Source organism: Rhipicephalus microplus, chromosome 4, assembly GCF_043290135.1.
Source record: "Rhipicephalus microplus isolate Deutch F79 chromosome 4, USDA_Rmic, whole genome shotgun sequence".
Lineage (NCBI taxonomy): Eukaryota > Metazoa > Arthropoda > Arachnida > Ixodida > Ixodidae > Rhipicephalus > Rhipicephalus microplus.
The window spans coordinates 122774327-122794131 of NC_134703.1; the positions used below are offsets into that span (position 1 = coordinate 122774327).

The following is a 19805-nucleotide window of genomic DNA, read 5'->3' on the forward strand; positions in this document are numbered from 1 at the left end:
AGACCTGAAACTTGAGGCAAAGAGAACAAGTTTCATTTTTATCTAAACTCGCAAACTAAGCTCTCTGCCTGCATTACATGGAGGTGCTGATATGCATTCACATGCCTGCTTATAATGCACTTATTTGATACTGTTTATTAGACACCGGGCGACTTTAGTTCAGATTTTATTAGGCATTACATTGGTTTTTGTTAGCCCAGAAGGGGACACTTCATATTGAATTTTTAAATTATAAAAGTATTTTCAAGGTCTTGAAGTAGCTTGTATTTTTGCAAGTCCTTGAATTATCTTTTTTCTTTTTTCAATAAACATTGTTGCATACTTCACAGCACATAATTTGCGATTCTGTATATAATAATAATAATACTAATAATAATAATTATTTGCCATCTTTGTGAGATACAGATGGAGGATTGTAGAAAAAAAGCAGTCTCCCAACAGTTTGACTAGCCTACAACCCTATGTCTTTGACAGTGCGGCAATATTACAAACACATTACATAATAATATAAATACATATGCACTCTTGCACTTTTACATAATTATACAAACACAAAGCCCACACACACGCATATATACATACAGGGGCATGCTAGTGCATTAACATATTTCAACACACTTTCCTTTTAAAAGGCAACAAAATAAAAAACTTGTTTGTATTGCACATGAATCTATGCAGAAACCACATGCATTCTTTTAACATCTTTGAAAGAGGCCGTAAGAAGGTCAAACTGCATTGATTTATAGCTGTTTAGTAGTGTAGGTATTGTGTAGTGGAGCATTTGTTTTCCGTAGTTTGAACGCGGTGTTGGTACTAACCACTCCTTCAAGTGTCTGATACCGTAACTTGGAGCTTTTCTTCGAAGTTGGGCAAGATTTTATAAGTTGTTTATGTTCCGATATTGAACTTGTCTGTATATGTGACTCGAAGAATATTGGTACAGATTATGTGCAGGGATCACGCCCGAATTCTTAAAGAAAGTGGTCATGTAAACATGTGCACATAATGTGCGCATGTTTACGTTCCTGGCAGATGTAATGTGCCCGTCACAAAAGAAGCCAACACCATGCATTTTTGGAAATTCGGAAAATGCGGGAGGATAAGAAACAGAGAAAAATATGTTGCATTGAGGAGAAGGTCAAAATGTCAACGAAAAAGAAACCAGCAGGCGCTCTTAGGGAGTGAACAGCTATTTGCGGCGAGATTGGGTTAGGTGGCAGCACTGTCCCAGCGCAAGTGTGGATAGGTTGTCTGAGCCAATTGTCGGCGGATAAGATGCATTGACTACAGTTTACTTGTAATATCTATGCTCTTCTCTACTGAATCGGTGCATGACGCCTATGCAACATTAACATTACCCGCGAGTAAAGAGCATTCTGCCTTTCATAGGGATGCTCGGCCTGGGTGACTCTCCTCACGCTTTCGCATTAAGTCGTGCCATTGCTGTGTTGTTTGTACGTAATTAGCTTGTGTTCCGCCTTCTACGCATTGCTGTAGCGTGACTGAACTACTTATTTACATCTTTGTCATCTGCATACTACAAAAAACAGAGAAAGATCGTAAAAAACCCGCATGTCTGTTCATTTAGTTCAGTACCACTGTTCGCACCTTATACGCATGTTTTTTTTTTTTTTCTCTCTCATTCTGTTCACCATGAAAAGTGGGACAGTCAATAAGTCTAGTCAGGAAAGCTTAGTGGCTGACGACGTTTTGCGCTACACTGCGTTTACCACGTTACGCATATGTTCTTGCTATAGTAAAAATCTTATATAAGAGTTCAGCAGAAAGCTTTCATCGATTTATTATGTGCATGACAGTGCTGCAACAAAGGCCTGGTTAACTGGACGAGCATTTTTTTTTTTTCAGACAAAAAATGACCACTGCATGCCTTCCGTCGGTCACTTACAATGCCACACAAACGAACACAATGTAAAAAAGACGAAATTTTCAGGGAAATCATATGACATTATATATAAGGCATGCCGTCTGAGTTAATTTTCAACGTCTAGGCTCTTTAAAGCGTTCCGAAATTCAAGTACACGGTTGCGCAAGGTAACTCTGTTTTAAGTACAGTTTAAGTACGGGTGTGTCACAATTTACGTGATACTGGTAATATTTCTATGTAGTGGTACTACGGCCATGTAAACACAGCTAAGGCTCCTGGAATGATCAATAAACTACAGCGCCGCAGTTGTACACCTACCAACAGCATGCAAGTGCGTGGCCTAGAGCCCCTCTTTTTTATTCATTCGATCCACTATAAATGCTGCATTCACACACCATTTAATAGTCCTCATGTTTGGAAGGATGCAAGTGCGTGGCCTAGAGCCCCCCTTTTTTATTCATTCGATCCACTATAAATGCTGCATTCACACACCATTTAATAGTCCTCATGTTTGGAAGGATGCCACGAGCATTTCGCAATGTGCTTGAAACGGAAAGCGGCACCTACTCTGAAATTACTCTGGTGAATGAATGGGGAGGCTATGACGACAATAAACAGCACTCTAGAAAGTTGCGCTCACTGATCTTATTACAATACATTAGCAGCCGAGCAAGACCAAATGCTTTCGTACCTTGCTTCAGGCATACGTAGAAACAGTTACACTCGCCCTGACATGACTGGACAAACCACACTTTGAGAATGTGCATGGCGTATGCGCACATAGAAACACGACGTGGCTAGCAGAGGACGCATGGAGCAATCCACCCTTCGCCTCTTCAACCAGATTGAGCAATCCACCCTTCGCCTCTTCAACCAGATTCTGCCAGGCGGTGACTCTGATCGATCTCGTGGCCAATAGCAGACTCGTATACAGATAAAGCAGAGGCAACTAGGGATTTGACATGCAAGTTATACACCCTTAGGAAGACTGCCAAGACCAAGCAGCAGGAGACAGGGGACATTCATATGATAATTCAAGAGATTGCTGGAATACTGAAATTCAAGCATTCAGTGGTTATCCATGCAATTCCATGGAACTATGATCTAAAGTTCTCTTGAAAGAAAATGTAATTGCAGTCATATTTTCAATGTTTGCTCCAGTGATCTTGCCCGTTTTCAATGAGTCAATTATATCGTGCCTCCATCCTCCCCTTAAAGTATGTTAATTGGCTTTCTGATTTAGCCTTGAAAGTCCTCGAAAACTCTTGAATTTTCATCGGGTAAACGAGCAATAACCCTGCAATAGGTTCATGTAGTTTCAAGGTTTCTGTGACCATTGCTACATACAAACATGCTTTCAAACATGCTTTCAGGCGGTGAACGAGGCACCCGGCCAGTTACATCGAAGTGAGAAGCTTATGCAGAAGCTCATGGAAAAGCACCCCCGTGTCCCTCTGTGAGTGCAGTCTTTGCTCATCTTTTCATTACTTGCATAATGTTCATTGCAAACATACTTCGAAACGATCGAAATTTCGCCGTGCACTTATTGCACACCGAAAGGCCACTCTTTCTGACTACGGATCCTGAGGGAAACATTTTGTTTTGCTTTGTTCTAGTGCAGTCCGCCTTTTTTGTTTTTCTGTGCTGCCTTCTGCCATTCTGATAGGGGCTGGGACAGCCATTATTGGCAGAACAAAATCCTCTATGATGACAGGGTATTGCACAACCTTTCCGCTAGGGTACGGGTGCATGTGCTGTGGCATCGTGAAAGAAGCAGAATATGCGTGCCAGAAGAGGTCATGACGTCATGACCTGGTGTTATGTAGCACTATAAGGCGGGGTTGTGCAATCCTGCTTGTGAAAGAAGGAAAGGGGGAGAAGTGAAAGAGACTGGCACTCCTTCATTGTGCATATGCTGGTGATAAAAGTCGCAGCAGTGACTGGAACAGAGCAAGCCAGTATGCTACGACGTAATGGCAGACTGTGACAATCCGAAGATATCTAAGGGGGTTCTATCAACCCCCTTTCAGGCTACACTTATGCCCTTGAATTGCAGGCAGTTGTGTTGCTCAGCCAGCAAGTACTCCAAACCAATCTATGTCTGGAGCTGCAATTCAGTAGCATGACAAATGCCATGACAAAGAAATCCCTTTTAAAGTCCTTGAAACATCTTCATTAGGGCCTTGAAAGTCCTTGAAAACTCTACGTTTTGTTTTTTCGTCATGGTTATGAACCCTGTAGTTTATTTAACCTTGATTTTCCCTCCGTGCACATTGCAGGGAGGAAATCAGGGCTGCGCTCAAGCGTGTTTACGTGACCAAGGGCTTCAAAGGCCTAACCATTGCCGACATCATAAAGGAAACATCGGATGTCTTGCACGACACATTTCCACATGCCCGGGCAGCAAGCATCGAGGTATGCATTCATAAACTGCCACCGATTCAAATTGGTTGTGAACCATTGTTAATCATTAAGTATTTGCTGTAGCGATGTTTATCTGGCAGTGTGCATGCTAATCATGGGAACGTAGTTTGGGTGGCTTCTTCTTTAGTTAGTTGACATGCGAAAACTTGGACGTACCTTATTTACTCCGCTAAAGAACTCACCTTTTTTTTTTTTATGATAGTTGATGCTAATTTAGGGGGAGGGTTCATTACGCGTGAGAAAAAAGTCACAGGAGTTATAACAGCGAAAATTTCGGGTGACAACTTTGCTTGTTTTGACCCGTTGACCCGTGAAATGCAGGACAATTTTTTTTTTTTTTTGTACCCCGAAGCTCTTTTTGTTTCGTCTTGTATTAAAAGTGCATGGATTGACGCCGAAGTGTCGTACAGCCGCTCACTTCCAATGCTCCAGCGCATGCTGTTAGTAACCAGCCGAGTAGCTAGCGTGCCTGCCGAAGGCGCCCCGCGCAGCAGGTGTCCCAACTATGTTGACAACGACAAACCCAACATTGAAAATGCAGCTTCGGATGGCGGCGCACAAAGGTATTAGACGTTGTGGGTGCAGAATGCGCCCTCGACGCGGTGGGTGCAGTTGTGCCTTGCATAGGTTCGAGATGGCGAGCGCGCAACGTGTTCTTAGACGCAGCGCCAACGCCATTTTGGATGCCATGTGCTTTGTTTTTGTGCCGCTGTGTTTTCGTGCCACTGTCAGCGAAGAGGTTTCTCCTGCATTCGACAGATGGCGCTCTGCCCTACAAAGCGCGATTTTCAAATTTCGATTGACGTCCATGCTCGCGCTGCTCACAACTGTTTAGCATGATTGCATCACTATCTTTTGCTTTCATTCCGTTGTTATTTTGTCATTTAACACATTGATTTAATATTGTTTTGATCATTAACAGCACTGGCTATCATACTGAAATAAAATGAACAGATGCATTAAAAAATGCATTTTTTAACAGATGCATTTTTCCTTTTTTCAAGGATCAAGGTTGGGGGGGGTTCATTTTGTGAGTGGGTTCATTACGCTAGCAAATACGGTAGTTTCCAAGTCCAAGTTATTAGGTACCAAGTTCTAAATTGGACTTGAGTTCGCATTGAAGGAGCCCAGGTGGTTTCAATTAATACAGAGTTTATTACGACAGTGGGCCTCACAGTCATGTCATTTTGGCATGTAGAACCAAGTTTTAAAATTGATCTCTGCAAGAACATTCCACCCAACTGTAGGAGGTCACTGCAAAGCCTGTAGGGCTGTGGACATCCATTGTTATGTGTGCTGTGTAAACACCTAGAGTACAGTTTCCTGAATGGGCGTTCTCGTTTTAGGGCAAAGAGGAGCACAAACTGCCAGCCAGAGCACCACAACAGGTGAGTATGGCTAAGTGCATAGTGTTAGTGGAGAAAAAAAAAAAAAAAAGATTAGGGTGCCTGTTTGCTGGAATCGCTGAATGGGATTGCTTTGCGTCAGTACAAATTCGCAACAGTTCTCCTCCCTTACATTGCCACTAGTGTAGCGCCTCCATCGGCCCATTCTTGCGCATGGGAACGAACTATCTAAAACACTAATGTAAGAAGTAACAGCATGTGACTAAGTAAACATGTATTAATCGAGTTTAAAATGCACAAACTAATGCAGTCAGATTTTCCTGTAATGCAGGTCTGATTTTTGTGCATTCACGTTGTGCGTGAAACGAATTTCCTATGGAGACAACTTGATAGAAACCTCGATTGTGCAGTGTATATTATGCACGCTTCCAGTTTCATATAATGGCCTGCGCAAGACTGCCTTGAGCACCCCCGATGGCTGGTGCTCAAGGCATGCAACCATCTTACGTGCATTCTTAGTGTTGACTGCTTGCCCACATTCCACAATCCTTGTTTGTCTGCCCTGATGACTACAGTCGAGCCCGCTTATAACGAACCTGAGCCTGACGCTGCATCCGTTCGCTGTATTCCAAAGTTCGTAGAAGTAAATAAAAACAGCTTTTAAAAAGTTGTGAGTGAAAACACAAAATTTTTTGCCCAAAAAAGTTCGTGATGCACGTGTTTCGAAGAGCAGAAGCAATACGGGCGGTCTCGAGTTTATTTCAAACGGCAGTGTGCTCTTCGCCGAGGCCCGTGGCACTGGCTCCAAAGTTTTGTCGTTCTCACAATATGATTCCTCCAAATCGATCTAGCCGCTTACTTAGCTCACAATGTTCTAATTCGTGCACAATTCCACGGTGTTGGCATCATCATCTGCCGTAATTAAAACATCGCAACTGATGTCTCGCCCGCTCTGCCAAATCAGTCGACAACGCGCTGCCACAAATCGCTGCCGGAGTGGTCCTGTTCGGAACCTTCGGGCTTGGCATCGGGCTCGATGTCGACGAAGTCAGCCTCGCAAAAACAGTGTTTCACGCATGTAGCCGTCACCGCTGCCCACGAAATATTTACCATCTCCACAGCTGAATACCAAGACGCCCGAAGCGGCAAGTTGGCTGCCAGGTGGTCAACAGCTATGAGCAAGCGCTCCGCAACACGGTACCTAACGCGCGGATTACACCCAAGCCAAGCGGTCACATTTTCGCCGTTGTGTTGAGAGGCAGGAAAAAGTGTGCAAGGCGTGTCTGCCATCCTGACCACACAAGCACACCGAGAGGGAGCAAGACGCACACACGCAACACACATGCCAGAACGCCTGGTACAGCTCTGTGCCCGTTTATCGTCAGAAAACAAAACTTCTGAATTCGAGGAGTGTGGCTAGCATCGCGGATCGGTGGAGACGAGCAAAGGAGTTGTGTCAAGAGAGAAGAGCCGATTTGCGAGAGAAGGGCAAGGCTTGTAGAGTGCAGAGAGGGGAGGATACGGCAGGAAGGCGACCTTGAAAGCCAAAACATGCGGGATGGAGGCAGGTCGGGCAGCTTGCTTGAAAGGTCCGCGAAATACACAACTCTCTGCACGCACAGAGGTCAATGGCTGCCTAGATCGGCATGTGCGGCGGTGTTCAAAGAATCGGCAGCTGTGGTCAAAGAATCCTTTTGTTGCGCCGGCGGGTTTGCGTGGCCTCACCGACTTTTACATGCAATTCATTCCGCGCAAATTAACAGCCGAAAAAATTAGGCTTGTGCGAATAGTGAATTTTAGGTTCGAAGTGAATTCGAAACGAATAATGATTTTGGTTGAATAATTTCGAATCGAATTCAAATAGAATATATGTTTCATGAAGAACTAACCGTCACTATATATATATATATATATATATATATATATATATATATATATATATATATATATATATATATATATATATATATATATATATATATATATATATTAGCAAGGCCTCTATGCAAGAGCTTTCATTATTTTTTTCCATTCAAAGGAAGTTGAAACAACTTTGAGAAGTAGCAAGGATTTGACTTCCAGAATGATACAAGTGATAACGTGTAAAATATGTAACATTATTCATTACAGATAAAGTGTGTAAGCCGGCAAAACAAACATGGAATGAATAATGTTCTAAAGAAGATTATCGCCTTATGAATTAACCGCCGCTGAAATTTTTCTAATCTGTCCAGTATGAGCGGAGTTGCAGAGATTTGCCGCATGCTGCAATTGAATTCTTTCTTCACGTCTTGACAAAAGTGCTTGAAGCAAAGTCGGGAGAAATGGCATAGGGAAAGAAAATACGTCACTGCGTGTTGTAACCCTGAGCACTCTTTCTCTCTCTCTTTTTTTTTTTTTCGAATATGCGAATTTTCAGTGTGATCATGCGTGTAGGCGTAGACATGTCGTGGGCACACGCAGCGGCTCCAGTCACGACCGAGCACCCCATGCTTAAATCAGCTAATCGCTGCTACAATCACTGTGATGAGCGATTTTTGACATTGTGACGTCATTTACCGAGAGAATAGAGCAATTTTTATCTGACGTTGCGAATTTATTGTGAATTTCAGGTTACGTGTTGCACTATAATATTTAGCTCGCGTGTTATTGGTAGCCACGACTAGCGATCGGCAGCATTTGCTGACCATGCTCAAAAAGTGTTGCATAGCCCCTTTAAATTTAAGGGTGGGGCTTTGCGATAGAGCAAATTTCTTTTGAGTAGGTGCTTTCACAGCTTAGCACTGCTATACTGCAGTGAAGCCATCTTTAAAAGCGTATACATGTGGCTTAGTACACACCTATTCGTTCATGTCAAATACTTCTAAATATTTGATAATTTAAATTCAAATCGAAGCGAATTCAAATACTCTACTATTCGTTCAAATATTCAAAGCATTTGAATATTCACACGAGCCTAGTTTTTTGCTTCCGCACGCATGCGGCGGGCATGCTAAGCAGAGTGGGAAGTGAGCGAGAACAGGTCCTAAACACAAAAAGAATCGCGAATTATCAGAGTGGGTGGGGTTGTGTACGTGCGTGCACTAGAACGATACGATAAGACAAGACGCAGACGATCGAATGCAGACGATTTGGCAATGGTCCGGTCACTCAAGGCTGGAGACGTCAACGACAGTACCAGCGATCAAAAACAGGAGAGAATGGGTGTTAGTGTGAAAACGCGGGCCGCGTCTGGCGATGCGGGGTGCTCGGAGCAGTGGGGGACAAAGGACGGAAGGGTGCGCAACAGAGAGTGACAACTAGAGGGGCGCGGATGCAGGTCGGCGTTTAACAATAAGAATCTATGGACACCTAGGTGATGCCGACTCCGTTCACTGTAACCGATCGAGACGTAAGTGCGATTTTGTATCATTCATTCATTCATTCATTCACAAAACTTTATTTGTGTCCTGAAGCCCGGTCTTTTCAGACCGAGGCGGGCTGCATCCACGTCAGTGCCGTCAGGCCGAGCCTTGCGGTGTCATCGTGGGCCTTCTGGACTGCCTGTAGTTGGTCTTGATAAGACGCGCTTCGCACCATCGTCTGCCAGTAAAGCCATTGTTCTTTGGGGTCGGCGAGAGTCGCGGGACAGCCCGCCAGCATGTGTCTGATCCCAATGATGCCATCACACTCGTCACACTTGTCTTGAATTTCACTGTCAGGGAGAATTTTATGTAGAAAATACGGAGTGGGGTAAGTTCTTGTTTGCAGCAGACGTAGCGTGATTGCCTGAGCCCTGTTCAATTTTGCGTGTGGCCGTGGGAATTGCCTACGCCTCAAGTAATAATATTTTGTGATGTCGTTGTAAGTGATTAAATTATCTTTATAGCCCCCGGAATGGTAGTGGGTGTCCAATCAGGTCTGACCGGCATGGCAAGCGAGTCCTCGTGCCAGGTCATTCGTCACCTCGTTGAGGTTGACCCAAGTTTTGTCCACTTGTCCCTTATGCGCAGGAAACCATCGAATTTCAGTATCGATAGGATTGGCTTTGTTCATAAGTTTAACCACAATCCCAGCGACATAGCCCTTGTCAAAGCTCGTAATTGCTGCGTTAGAGTCGCTATAGATGTATGACTCTTTTCTGTTCCTGATAGCTAAAGCAATCGCGGATATTGTTCGTTTTAAGCGAGAGTTTGTTTTAAGTGGGGCCGTTACATGTAGGCTTGAATGTATTCACGTAATCTCGGACATGACTATAGCAAGCAGTGCACTGAATGAGATAAGAAATAGTGCCGACGCTCCAGTATATGCCAGTAATTGAGGGAGAAATGAAGAAGGGGCACGTAGAATTGCCCAGGATTCCCAAATCTTCATGGAGGATCATTTAAGTGAAGAAAGTTTGCCCGAGAAAACACTAGTTCAAAGTGCCATAGGGATGCATTGGCACCTTGTCTGGCGTTTTTGCTATTGCTGCAGGTAACAAACACAGGGAGGCATTGGATGCTGGCAACAAAGTTTGTCTTGCAAGTGATTTTGATCAATTAGAAAAGTGCACGGCCACTTGTTTGCAAATATTGTGGAGCTCACTCTGTGATACTGAACCAAACGACTAGGATTGCATGAATAGTAAACTTAAGGTTTTATATGGCATACCGTATTTATTCGCATAATCCTCGCACTTTTTACTCGCATAATCCTCGCACTTTTTTTGGCAGAAAACCGCTGCAAAGTTGCGGGGTGCAAGAATTATGCGAGGAAAACTTTCCACGAAAACGTACAGTGCAATAAAGAAAACGAAGTGGCGGCAAATCGGGATTCTCACACCAGCAACTAACAGCAAGCTTTGAGAAGTACTAATTAAAACTTACCTCAACATAAAAATTACTGGTTCAACACAAGGCAAGATTTATTTGAGACACTAAAAGTGCAAGCAAATAGTCGCGAATTAGAATACCATAGGCAAAGCTTGTGGGTGTTGCAGCCGTAGCGGTAGCATTCGTCGCGCAACAGGAGCTCTCAAAAGGTAAGCGTAGGACGTCAGTATTGGGCTGATGGCTATTTAATAGAATCATGCGCAGTTTCCTTCTGAAATAAAGTTCACGATCAATTCAGTTTTAGGCGCACAACAGGCCCAACGCGTCTTGGTGGCTTTCAGCTGCCGCCACCAGTAGCGAACACAGAACTCATAGACTCCGAAGGGCCTACCAGCGGCCCTGTTGTTGTTTAGTGCATGATCTATCACTTTCAACTTGAAAGCAGCCATGTCGCTTCAGTATCGCCCCATAACATGACAAGATTACCAGTACAACATATAAAACACGCCGCAACGCGCACTTGCCATTTTGGCTTGGCTTGGATTGGATTGAATCTTCGTGCAGTAACAGTATGCTTGATGCTTAAGAGATGGCGTTAGATGATGCGCGCTATTATCATCAGTGGCTGGAACGAGCAGGGGACATTATTGCAGCAGTTTTTGGGCGTGCGATAATTACTCGAGGAAAAAAAGAAGTCGTATTTTTGTTGGACGATGTGGGGGGTGCGAGAATCATGCGAGTGCGAGGATTAGGCGAGTGAATACGGTATAATAAAGAAAAATTAGTATAGAGTCAAACACTGTTATATTGAACCCACTTATATATTGAATTTTAGGGTACATCGAACTCGCAAGTTATCCCCCGTGAAATGTCGCGCGAGCTGGAACGTGCGCTTCAGCACTTTTAGCTCGTGCAAACGCAAAAACCTTGCCTTTGTTACGAAGTTCAAGGCTATTCAGTGTGTTGAGTACCAAAGGAGATATCAAGGTAAAGGCGGCGAAGCTGCGAACTTTGGGAGCGTGTCATGCGCGTGCTCCTGCCCACGGGAATGTAGAAAAGGCACTCTATGCCTGGCTTTTAAAAGTGCGCATGAAGAACATTTCTGTGGATGGCCCGGTGCTGTTCGCAAAGGCCAAATGGTTTGCCACTGTACTCGGTGAAACAGCTTCAGCGACAACAGCGGGTGGCTTCATTGATTTAAGCAGCGCTACAGCATCGTTGGCAAAACCGTTTCTGGCGAAAGTGATGCTGTCAGCAGCCAGTACTTCGAGCAGTGGCAATGAAGGAGTGGCCGAAAATCTCCACGAAGTTTTCTCCCGCGGAAATCTTCAATGCCGGGCGGGACATGAAGACTGACACAGTGGTCAACAACTGCTTACGCAAGGCAGGCTTCGAGACAGCAGAACTTCCGGAAACCGGTGAAGACAAGCGCGTAGACGACGAGTTTCACGAGTTGTGATAAGATTGAGACTAGAGTCTTCAACATTTCAAAAACGAAGAAGCAGGCCAAGGTTAGCGATTTTTTTTTTTCTTCTTGCAAATAAACCATTCTGTTGCGGCGTGTGTGCGAAATTAGTTGTCATTCTTAATGCACCTAGTGTAGATGATGATCTGCTACAGGTAAGCTCTTGGGGGCTCTATTTTTTTACATAGAAATTTTTATATACTGAACTAATTCGTGATCCCCTTCGAGTTCGAAATATCCGTGTTTGACTGTATATGTCAGAATTCAACTAGTTAAACAAAGCCTATGCGAATTGCAATGACTTTGGATAGTGACAGTACTTGACGTTTGGTAGAGTGCAAGTGATAACCTGTAAAATATCTTACGTTTTAAAATTTACTGTAATCTGTACTTCGATCATATAAGCCAGTATAACGTGCTTTTAAACTTTAAAAATGATGAATCATTGTAAGGGTAATATTTTTACTTAACTCGGAGGGCTTCACAGTGTATTACTCCTTTATTGCAGTGAAACAACCTTTACAGAGTGCTAAAGGCAGACTTACCTTCTGTCTCCCCCTAACCCGCTTGCCTTCTCTGGGAATCCAGTTAGTTACCTTTAACGACCAGCGCTTATCCTGTCTACGCGCTACATGCCCGGCCCATGTCCATTTCTTCTTCTTGATTTCAGCTATGATATCCTTAACCCCCGTTTGTTCCCTAATCCACTCTGCTCTCTTCTTGTCTCTTAAGGTTACACCTACCATTTTTCTTTCCATTGCTTGCTGCATCGTCCTCAATTGTTTGTGTGCAGATGAGATTAAGAAGTTTGCGGGTATAAATTGGCAGCAGCAAGCACAGGACCGGGTTAACTGGCGGAACATGGGAGAGGCCTTTGTGCTGCAGTGCACGTAGTCAGGCTGATGATGATGGTGATGATGATGAAAGGCAGACTAATTTACACCTATTCCTTCATTTCAAATACTTTGAAATTTGCTGTAACTTAAGTACGAGTTGAAGGGGATTCAGGTACAGTTGAACCTGGATATTGCTACGTAGCTGATGTATCAGCGGTCAGAAGACGACAACGAGGAAGCGGCCTGTTAGTTGTGCGCGTTTTTTTTCCATCTTAGTCAATGCTATATGCATCAGTTACAATATAGATTCTAAATAGACGCGCCTCGTGTCATTTTTACGTAACATCTGTATGGTGGACGTGCTGGGTACTTCCGTCTTCATCACGAAGCTCCGCCTCGAGCCGTCATGCACGTGTCTTTGTCATCAGCCCCTTCCGTTCCTGACAGTGATTATATCGTTACGCTGATTACTGACGTTCGGCTGACGCGCAGTGTTACTGTGCCCCATACCTTCGGGACCATAGCGGACAACTGTGTGTTCCTTCTGCTTCTTAACTTTAGTTTCACTCCTCAAGTGTTGCCCTGCCATATGTCTCTAGCCCAGCTAACTGCCATAACAGAGGATGATTTCAGTGTTGTCGCTGTATCTGCTCCTGATCGAAGCGCAGTCTCATGGTCACCCAGCTCAGACGATGCTATTTTTCGAAACATAATTGGATCGGAGCTTTTGCCTCACCAGGCCGACGCTCACTGCCAGGTTTTGATTTCATACAGGAACATTTTCGACATTGGCGATCGTCCCTTCGGCCAGACTAAAATTGTCATTCACCGAATCAACACTGGTGACTCTGCGCCCATTCACCGTCAGCCGTACCACATGTCAGCGTCCGAGCGAGAAGCGATTAAAAAAGAAGTGGCCAAAATGCATACGAAAAATGTAATCGAACCATCATCGAGCCCTTGGGCATCTCCCGTGGTATTAGTAAAGAAGAAAGACGGCTCATGGCGTTTCTGCGTTGATTATCGCCACCTCAACAAAATTACCAAAAAAGATGTGTATCCTCTACGACAAATTGACGATGCCCTCGATTGCCTCCATGGCGCCACCTTCTTTTCATCTCTCGACCTCCGATCTGGCTACTGGCAAATTGCTGTAGATGACATGGACCGAGAAAAGACTACCTTCGTTACCCCTGACGGTCTTTATCAATTCAAGGTCATACCCTTCGGTCTCTGCAACGCTCCAGTGACCTTCGAGAGAATGATGGATACGCTCCTACAAGGATTTAAATGGTCGACATGTTTGTATTACCTGGACGACGTGATGATTTTCTCACCTACCTTCGCAACCCACCTTGAGCGCCTTTTAACCATTCTATCCATATTTCGACGGGCCGGCCTGCAGCTCAATTCCTCCAAGTGCCACTTCGGTCTTCATCAGATTACCGTGTTGAATCACCTTGTTGACGCTGCCGGCGTATGACCAGACCCGGCAAAAGTACGCGTGGGTGTACGCGCTGTAACAAACTTCCCAGTCCCACACTCTGTCCATGATGTTGGCAGTTTCGTGAGCCTCTGCTCCTACTTTCGCCGGTTCGTGAAAAACTTTGCGGCACTCGCATGGCCACTCACAGTCCTTCTCAAACAACACGTCCCATTTTTTGGGGGGCTCTCTTCAAGCTGACACCTTCTCTCAGCTAATCACTGCTCTAACGACACCTCCTATTCTTGCACATTTCAACCCCGATGCTCCTACAGAAGTGCGAACAGACGCGAGTAGTCATAGGATTGGTGCAGTTTTGGCGCAAATTCAGCAGGGCAACGACCGTGTAATCACGTATGCAAGCCATCTGCTTTCATAGTCTGAACGCAATTCTCGTCCTTGTCTGGGGGGTTTCCAAATTCCATCCTTACTTGTATGGCTGCCCTTTCAATGTCATCACAGATCATCACACGCTGTGTTGGCTTTTTTCTCTGAAGGACCCCACTGGACGACTTGGTCGTTGGGCATTAGGCCTACGGGAGTATTCTTACTCAAATTCCATCCTTACTTGTATGGCTGCCCTTTCAATGTCATCACAGATCATCACACGCTGTGTTGGCTTTTTTCTCTGAAGGACCCCACTGGACGACTTGGTCGTTGGGCATTAGGCCTACGGGAGTATTCTTACTCAGTTGTTTATAAGTCTGGACGTCTCCATCTGGACGGCAATTGCTTATCCCGCTACCCTGTTGATCAGCCCGACGAATCGGACATCGAGCCTAGACTCAGCGTCATGTCAATGTCCCAGTTCTTCAGATTGGTGATAAACATCGTGATGCTTCCCTGCGACAACTTATTGACCGTCTCAAATCTGCTCCGAACGACGCCTCGCTTCGCATGTACGTCCTCCTGAATGGCACGCTGTACCATCGTAGCCTCCAGCCAGATGGCCCTGAGCTCCTCCTTGTCGTGCTGAAACATTTGCGTTCAACCGTGCTGCACGAGCTTCACGGTGAACCAACTGCTGGTCATCTGAGTGTATCTCGGACAAACGACCTTGTGCGTCGCCGCTTCTTTTGGTGCAGTCTCGCCAGGTCCGTTCGCGTTTACGTGTCCTCCTGCGATAAATGCCAGCGTAGGAAGCGACCTACTGCACCCTCCGGCTGGACTTCTTCAACCGATCTCCATCCCAACCGAACGTTTCTTCCGTGTTGGTACAGATCTTCTCGGTCCTTTTCTCGAGTCGAAATTGGGCAACAAGTGGGTCATCATTGCTATAGACTTCGCGACTAGGTACGCCCTCACTCGAGCGCACTCCACCAGCACCGCTACTGACGTTGAAGACTTCTTGCTCCACGATGTAATCTTACACCATGGGGCTCCTCGCCAATTACTCACAGATCACGGCCGCGCATTTTTGTCCCGAGTAATCGATGATCTTCTGCGCTCTTCCTCGACGCAACACAAGTTGACCACTTCCTACCATCCCCAAACAAATGGCCTTACTGAACGCCTAAATCGTGCCCTCACGGACATGCTCGCGATGTATGAGTGCTCCGACCACCATGACTGGGACCTGGCGCTACCTCACGTGACCTTCGTGTACAATTCTTCGCGCCATGACACCACTGGTTATTCACCCATTTATTTGCTCTATGGCCGTGATCCGACGTTACCTCTCAACACCCTACTTGCAACCACTGCAATGCCGTCAACCGAATATGCACGCCACGCTATTGCTCGTGCCGACCACGCACGTAAGATCGCCCGCTCTAGACTTTTGGCTTCGCAAGGCATTCAGAAAGCCATCTACGACAGCCGGCTTGTTGACGTTCGCTTCTCACCCGGTTCTCTCGTTCTCTTGTGGTTCCCAGTTGGCTTATCAGAGAGGTTGTTGTCTCGCTACATGGGTCCTCACCATATCGTCCGCCAGGTAACCGACGTCATCTATGAGATCATTCCTGCATCTGAGACCACAAGCCTGCCTGCAACCACACCCAGTGATGTTGTGCACATCAGCAGGCTAAAACCTTACCACCTCCCTTCTGAAGACCGTAATTAATGTGCACAGAGCCGCGGGGGGGGGGGGGGGGGGATGCTACTTAGCGGACATATCAGCGGTCAGAAGACGACAACGAGGAAGTGGTCTGTTGGTCGTGCATGCTGTCCTCCTCCTTAGTCGATGCTATGCGCATCAGTTACAATATAGATTCTAAATAGACACGCCTCATGTCTTTTTTACGTAACAATGTAATGAAATTGACAAATTCCTGAACAAATTTGTTATAAGGAGGATTCTGTACATGTGGGTTCCGTACGAAATTTCAAAAAAGAAATGCACGAAGTAAACAAAAGTGGAACTGAAGTCGGAGCTAATTGGCTAATTGTGAAGGCTATGGTCCCGTGAACTAGTGGTACAGCGCAAGGCGGCATAGCGCGCCACGAGTAGACCTTTGAAAATCTTCAGTTGTCACCATGGTCTGGGTGAGTTTCCATCAGCGCCTAATGTGATATCTGTCTGCATTAAAGAGAAGAAAAAAGTAAGTAAAGCACACAACATCGTCGGAGGCCACTCCATGCACGCGTGCACGGCGTCAAAAACGAAAAGCGAACAATATAGATATTGCGGAAAACTATTTGATGAAATGCCTTCATATGTAGTGCGACCCCACATTTGTGATGCGAACTAAAAGCGTGGCACTGCCAACTTTTTGGTTTGGGGGGAAGGGGAGTGCACATCCCGGGATGTGCTCACAGTGGCAACTCTTTGGGCGCAGGCCTGCCTGCCCGTCTTGCGCTCACCCACGCGTAATAAAGGTTTTTAGATACATGCTCTTGTCAAATTGACAAAATCTGTGGCGAAATTCCTGGATTGTCCATGGCTAAAATTCGTTACTTTCTTTCTATTACTTTCTTACATAAAGTTCGCAGATACACGTGCTTCTATGGAGTAATGGCAAGGAATAGAAAAAACTCCGTTATATTGAGGAACGAATATAGCTTGGAAGGTATTTAAAATAAATTTTGAAGTTTGCGTGAGCACTCGACTCCATCGTGTTATTGACACCCTCGAAGGGGTACCTTTGGGGACCTTCTACTTCCTTCCCGTCACCACGCTGCAGTCAATAAAACAAGTTATGATGTCCTAGCCGCATTTTTTTCTTTGGCATGTTTTTTCCCGCAGTCTATACTTGCTGTGGTGCACGATTTAAAAGCGTTGTGTTGGGCGACACTGCACTCCCATTTTCTATTCGAAAGTGATTCTTGATGCGGACCATGCAAAAGGGTATCACAGTTTTGTGCTGATGTGCTCAAGAGCTGCACACGCTAGGTGGCGATAGTTGTGCCTGGTTTTTGGAAGTCTCTCAAACCGAAACTTAAACTGGTCAATAATGAGAGAGGGGCCTGCAATTATTGTCATGACTAACAGGCCTGCAGCAACACATCGCAACAGAAAAACGTGAAGCCGAAGTTTTTGTGCCACTACCCCTTAAAAGAATAGAATAAATTTGCCGGAAATCAATTGAAGCATGCTCTTTGACAGCAAATTAGGCTTTCTTGTTAAGGGCCAGCCAATATTTTATGCTGCTCACACATCCCAGCCACACTGCTATTCGTTTTGTAATGTTGGTTGTAAAGCTAACTTACAAGACTTTTGTTGAGCCAGTGCTTAGCGGCAGCCAAAGTTTGCGATGTCGTAATGTGTTTTGCTCAATTGTTGAAACTAGGCATGCAGCATTGCAAAGCAGCTAATGCTGCCACTGTAAATGGAGGTGCTCTAGCTTGGGTTGCCTTGGAGAGCAAGGTGTTCGATTTGGTAAACATTGATTTGCTGATACGATTTGAAGTGGTTTGATTTGTGCCGACCCTGGCCCTTGTGTCGCGCAAATTCACTAATCAATTGTGAGTCATAATCTGGTGAACATATTGGATTTGCACCATTCTGTGGTGCACTGCGCAAGGTTTTAATGACAGGCTGTGAAACCAGAATAGGTGCAATAGCTTAACTTGTCCCATGTTACCACGGTGTGTCGTGCCTGCATTTGTTTCGGCATTACACATGGCCTACACCCACTGTAAAGGAGACTTGACCAGAGTGGCATCAGATGGGGGTCAGCAGATCCTTTTTTTTTTCTTTCGTAGTGCCATATTATTTAAACATTTTTCAATCCTCTCAGCATAAGAAAAAAAAATGGGCTGCTATACTTAGCATAAAAGGTCCAATTTTTGTGTAAGGAAGTTTCGACGTAACGAAGTAATTTGTGATTGTACCGACATTGTTGTATCGAAATTTGACTGTCTCGTGATTATTAGCAATAAGAAGAGTAGGCCACGCATGCAAAAATAACGTTTAGTTTGACATCTCGGCTGGGAAACTGCCATTGTTCTGTAAGAAAGCCAATGCATGGCCGATAATATTGAATCAGATGCATCTTTTTGGCTTCCTACATAAGCCTGCACTACTTATGCACAGTGAAACTTTGATTATGCGTTCCTCAGTCTTGCGACGACCCACATTTTAACGTGGGATGAGTAGTGAGACAGTATGTCTTTTTAGAATGGAAAATTTATGCACCTGGCATACCGTATCCATATCCAGGCTCATTACGTAGATTAGCTGTATGCACACTGAGCACCTTCAGCTGGTCGTAAAGCTCATTTTTGAGATCCCTGTATTTTCACGTTTTTGGTTCATGGAAATTTTCACTGGTCGACATTCAGCTGATCTCCTGCGTTTCCTTGCAGCAATCGCAGTCATAGGTCTGGAGCACGCAAAAATACCTAATGCAGCTGTTTTCACCATGCAAATACACTTTCGCTTGATGTGAATGCTCATAATAACAGCGAGGCCTGACTAGTTGCTCTTCCCAATGCAACAAATTGCCAATTCACACAACTCAGTCATGCATGAAGATATCATACGCAAACTTCTGCTCCACCATTAGGAGGTGGCAACTACACTGCGACTGACTTTTCTGACTGGAGGCTGTTGCCGACAGTGTTTCAATTTAATTTTCACACGCAGGCAGCTTTCTGACTATTGAGAAAAAGATGCATGGCAAATTTGAATTAAAGTAGAGGAAAAGAGTCTCTCCCAGCTCCTTCAACTAAGTAATGCCACCATTAGCTCCCATTTTCAGGCCATCTTTGAAGAAGCTCAGGGTAGTGCCATGGGTTTACTCAAGCGGCTTGTACTCCATTTATGGGGCAAGTAGATCGCTGGTAGTGCAAGAGTATGGGACTGTTGCACATCCATATTAAACTTCCGCGTAGCGTAGCATCTGGTATATCTAACACTGCACCGTGCCGAAGCCCAGAAAGTGCATTTATTGTGACAGAGATTGCTCATTTTGCGCCCGCGTATCAACAAGTTCATACCCCTTTTTGCGCGCAGGTGACGCATGTAGTGTAATTCGCTGGTTGTGCAGTGTTTGGGAGCGCATCGACACATGATGCACCATCTGTTGTACGTTGTAATGCGTGGACGCAGAGTTTTCAAAAGGGGCCATTTTGCGAAGGGCACCAAAATCACATGAATGCGAAGTGACTCGGCGGCCTCGTTGCAATGTGCA

The 19805-nt window shown here is 45.0% G+C and overlaps 1 protein-coding gene across 8 annotated transcripts in view; it reads left to right on the top strand.

The window, feature by feature from the left end:
• LOC119172328 (uncharacterized) overlaps positions 1–19805 on the top strand; it is a 182162-nt gene that overhangs the window by 157333 nt on the left and 5024 nt on the right. For all 8 annotated transcript variants that reach the window (XM_075893600.1, XM_075893598.1, XM_075893604.1 and 5 more), the window contains 3 exons: positions 3259–3341; positions 4165–4300; positions 5656–5697. In XM_075893600.1, the coding sequence (XP_075749715.1) occupies positions 3259–3341; positions 4165–4300; positions 5656–5697 (261 nt within the window). The remainder of the gene's footprint in view (positions 1–3258; positions 3342–4164; positions 4301–5655; positions 5698–19805) is intronic.